Source organism: Haplochromis burtoni, unplaced genomic scaffold (assembly GCF_018398535.1).
Source record: "Haplochromis burtoni strain Fernald_Lab_line unplaced genomic scaffold, NCSU_Asbu1 Contig_4064, whole genome shotgun sequence".
NCBI lineage: Eukaryota > Metazoa > Chordata > Actinopteri > Cichliformes > Cichlidae > Haplochromis > Haplochromis burtoni.
The window spans coordinates 1-4,772 of record NW_024586425.1 but is presented as its reverse complement, the minus strand read 5'-3'; the positions used below and the strand labels follow the sequence as shown (position 1 = coordinate 4,772).

Here is a 4,772-nt window from a genome sequence, read left to right as displayed (position 1 = left end):
GTTTTCGTTAACTCAGGGTATACTTACTCAGTTTTTCCACTAAACCGGCTTCCTGAAACAGGGCCCAGATCAGAGAACCTCTCTGAGATTCACTGCTCAGCTCTGGCCTACATTCTGCAGATGTCAGATGAGGTTCTGGATGAGTTGGACCTGGAGAAGTACAACACAACAAAGGAGGGACATTTAAGACTGATTCCAGCTGTGAGAAACAGCAGAAAGGCTCTGTGAGTCCAGATGTGATTGTAAATCAGTTTACATTAGTTGTATAGTTTATCAGATATTCTCACTACAATATTCCCAATGTTATTCTTATACTTTTACACTTTTCTTCTTACTTTCCATACATTACATTTCAGTTTGATCTTCTCACACATCTGGAGCTGATTCAAAAACTGTGAAAATATTTATTTATAATGAAAGATTATTCTAATTATTGCATTTTGTCAGTAGCTTAAAATTTTTGAAGCCGTTACTGAGTGTCAAAGTTATTTGGTTTCAGTAATACAAATGAAATCAGTAAAGTTATTCAGTAAAATCAGCTCAAGAGCAATATTTTTATAAAACTTGTAAAAACCAACATGAGACACAATGAACTACTGATCATGTGAGATCAGTAGTTCATGATCTAACAACATCTTTCTGATTACATTATGTTGAAAAATATTCAGCCCTACTGAATTATTAATTGTGTTTGTGCTGAACAAATTTTTCAGAAGTTAAAAATAATGCTGGGAAGCATTATTTAAGGAAGTAAGCACAGTCATATGTCATCCACATTGAAATATTTCATTATGTTTATATTTAATGAAGCTCAGGTCTGATACTGTTGAGTTATTAGTTTTATTCCTATACCACACGACAACAGATTCTAAATGTTTCAATTGTGGATTTGAAGCTGAAGCAGTGGGTGAGTGCTTATCCCATTCATATGCAGATTATGAATGAATGAGAAATCTCTCTCCTAAGCTGGGTAGGGCACACTCTACGCAAACCTCCAACCAACATCATAAAGCAGGCTGGAACCCCCAAGGCAAGCAAACTATTGTTTAATGTCAGTCAGATCAGGTTAGCTGAACCACTGGTGTCATAAAGCAAAATGCCAAACAGAAAATGCTTCTTATAAAATTTAGGGAGTAATCTAAAGTGTCTTCTTTATACAGTAATAACATGTTTTCTCCTCTACATCACAGACTTTGTAAAGCTTGGCTCTCAGAGACTCACTTTGAAATTTTGGGCTCAGCTCTGATGTCCAACCCCTCCCATCTGACAGAGCTGGACCTGAGCTTCACCCCCCTGCATATTTTGAGTGGAAACAACTCTTTGCAGCATTCAGCAATGAAACCATTGCTTGCTAGTCTGGAGAGTCCACACTGTAGACTGGAGACTTTGAGGTCTGTTCAGTTAGACTTTTCTTTCTAGGATATTAAAGTTGCTGGAACTATTAAATAATCCCATTATAACATAAATTAGTCTAAGTCTGTTAGCCTCAACCAACTAACCAACCCAGTGATGTAACATTCTGTACTGACTGAAGATGGCGCTAAATATGTTTCGAGCACTTTAAATTTAAGCACTCTTAAATCCAGCTTCACAGACAGTGTCACATCTATGTCACCTTTTGAATGCAGGGCTCAATGGTGTATATTAGCCTATATATGTGTAGTGTTTCAGTGCCCTTCAAGGTTAAGCAATAGTCCAAAGAAGGAGAACACTTTGTCACAGTGTGCAGTCGTGTTTAGGTAGACGCTAACTTGTTTAATGCATTTCTAAAGCATCACTGACATGTTTTGGTCAGTTAAAACTGTTCTTACCTTTGCTAAATCTTTATATTTTGCTGTACTTGAATCCTTCGCTGTAGAGGAACTAAACACAAGTAACAATTTTATTAGATATATATTGGTAAAACTTTTACTGCTACTATTCTTCTGTAGTTTTATAGTAGAACTGTGTTGAATGAGCTACTTACATTGACCTTTACTGAGAAAACTTTTATTCCGTCTATTTTATTTTTGTAGTGAATTATATCCTGCTGCTACTGCATGTACTGGTTATAGAATTATTTTTAATAACAGAGAGAGAGAGACCCACAGATTTTGTATTTTGGAGAGAGTCTGCCTCTGTGCACATTAACTGTGTAGATCTTAGAAAAAAGGATTATAGATATTGACACTGCTGGTCCTCAGACTTTCAAAACAATCATATAGCTGCTGCAGGTATTGCCACACATAATGCGCAGCCACTAGCCAGATCTCAACCACTGGGAGTCCTAACTCCTCCTCCTGGAGCATATCTGGTTTCTGCTATGAACACATGTATTTATTCCACTGCAGTGAGAGGCACCCAATCAGTGCTTTTTGGTGACAAGAGGCACTGATTGATGCCAGATACGACTTTAAAAGATTTCACATCCCCCAGTAACTCAGTTATTATTGCTGGCTCTTTTACCTAGTGCTAAAAGTGATTTGTCTCAAATTATTGCAAAATCTTGTGATTAAGGAAATTTTGTTATTCTTTATTCAGACTGAAGTGCTGCAGGTTGACAGAGACTGCATGTGCTGCTCTGGTCTCTGCTCTAAAGTCCAACCCATCCCATCTGAGAAATCTGGACCTGAGCAAAAATGATGTGCAGGATTTAGGAGTGAAACACATTTGTGGTTTTTTGGAGAGTCCACACTGTAAACTGGAGACTCTGAGGTCAGTTGCCTGTTAGCATTCTCTTAGAATTTATGATTAATATGAAGTTGTTTCTATTCTAGGAGTATATTGTTTAGTCTTTTGGGTATAGTATTATTTTCCACTCCTTCTGAATTCTGTTTTCCATGTTTCTAGCTCTTATTTCCTTGTTTGATTATTATAGTTTCCTTTCGTGTGTAATCTCTCCTAGTTTTATCTTTGTGTTTTGTCCTTAGCATCTTCGGTGTGAAGTCAGTTTTGTCTCCATATTTGTTTTCCCTTTCTGTTTTTCTCTTTCTGTTCCTGTGTTTTCTTATTTCTTGTCTTATTTTGTGAGTCCCTCATCTCATGTGCTTTGTGTTCAGTTTTGCTTCCCCTTGTCTCATCATTTAGATTCTGTTCACCTGTATCTTATTTCCCCCAGCTGTGTCCTTTCTCGCTAACTATGTCTTGTGTTTATTTAAACACCCAGTTTTCCTCAGATCCTTCTTTCATTCTCCCACATGCTGTGTATTCCTGTTTTCTGTAGGGTCCCTTTAGTCTCTAGTTTTGGTTTTGGTTTTCTATGAGTTCCACCAATTGACCTGTCTTTTGAGTTTGCTTGTTGTCTCTGGAGTCCTGCATATTGGGGCCTAAATCTCCCTGCCACACAGTGAACAAACATGGATACGAATGTTTCATGCACAAATCTTTAATTTATCAATATTTTCATCGTTTAATTGGTTTGTTCTTTAGGAAAATAGTCTCCCTGACCTTGCATATGAACAAATGACAGCCTTACTGCTTTTTCAATTTAAACATGATGAACGAGCCATCACTACTGTTACTAATAATAACAACAATGATTACAATTATTATTTTTATTCCCTTTGGTCATTGTTTACTGTTTTCCAAAACACCATATGCCATCAAATGAAAAATAAAAGGAATGTAAAGAAAATAAAATGCAATTGTGGTGACCCACTAGAGGACTCCACTTACACCCAAGCCGAGAGGAAAGATTCTGCTGTGTTTGGGCGCAATATGCTCAGTTCATGTTTGGAGGTGAAAAGTTGGAATGTAAAACCAGAGCTCCTGTGTCGTGTGTCACATGCCTCCATACAATCACTACGGGAATGACCACTCTTCAAAGGAAAAAATGAATTAAATTGAATTGAATGAAATCAAACATTTCTCAATATACAAATGTGGCAAGAACAAAACAGGCCAATACACAGGTTTCAATGATCCAACAGTAATTTTGCATGGTAACAAACTTCTTCAGTAGGTTAAAACATTTCCAACATTTCCAAGCAAATATTATTAAATGAGGCCACTGACGGGAATAGCAGACATCTCAGTGCTTAACTCATCATTTATAAAGCATTAGTTCTCCTTAGGATGTATTTTATAAACACATAAAACATAAATGTTATTCTTGATTAATGAACTTATATATAACATGTTCATGGTATCATAAGTGATTAACAAAGTATTTAGATGCATGCACACACACACAAATGTTTGCAGCTGAGAATAAATATTTCTATGTTCTGTATCTCTTTGTGCTTTGTCTGTGTCATTTTCCTGTTGTGGACATAGCTTAGACTTGTTTGAGTGTTAAGGTACTTTAATTTTCATTTTTAAATTCTTTTCTAAAGAGAAAGCACATTATTCCTATATTGGCTTCTCTTCATTTACTCCCTGTTAAATCTAAATTTAAAATTGTTCTCATCACCTACAAGGGCGAGAATGAGCAGGCTCCATCATATCTTAACGACCCTATATTACCATATCATCACATTAGAGCACTCTAATGGTGTGTGTGTGTGTGTGTGTGTGTGTACTTTGTTAATCAGTTATTGAGACTTTCTAAATGATAACGCCAACACATTTCAGGGAGTGCAGAATTATTAGGCAAGTTGTATTTTTGAGGAATAATTTTATTATTGAACAACAACCAGTGTTGGGAAGGTTACTTTTAAAATGTATTCCATTACAGAATACAGAATACATGCCCCAAAATGTATTCTGTAACGTATTCCGTTACGTTACTCAATGACAGTAACGTATTCTGAATACTTTGGATTACTTAATATATTATCATGCTTTTTACAACA

The 4,772-nt window shown here is 36.2% G+C and overlaps 1 protein-coding gene across 1 annotated transcript; it reads left to right on the top strand.

Moving 5' to 3' along the window:
• The first annotated feature begins 55 nt into the window (after nucleotides 1-55).
• LOC121813966 (ribonuclease inhibitor-like) lies at nucleotides 56-4,643 on the top strand. Its single transcript, XM_042217958.1, has 3 exons — nucleotides 56-224; nucleotides 1,191-1,391; nucleotides 2,521-4,643. The coding sequence occupies exons 1-3, from the start codon at nucleotides 121-123 to the stop codon at nucleotides 2,708-2,710; spliced, it is 495 nt and encodes a 164-aa protein (XP_042073892.1). The 5' UTR covers nucleotides 56-120; the 3' UTR covers nucleotides 2,711-4,643.
• The last annotated feature ends 129 nt before the right edge of the window (nucleotides 4,644-4,772 follow it).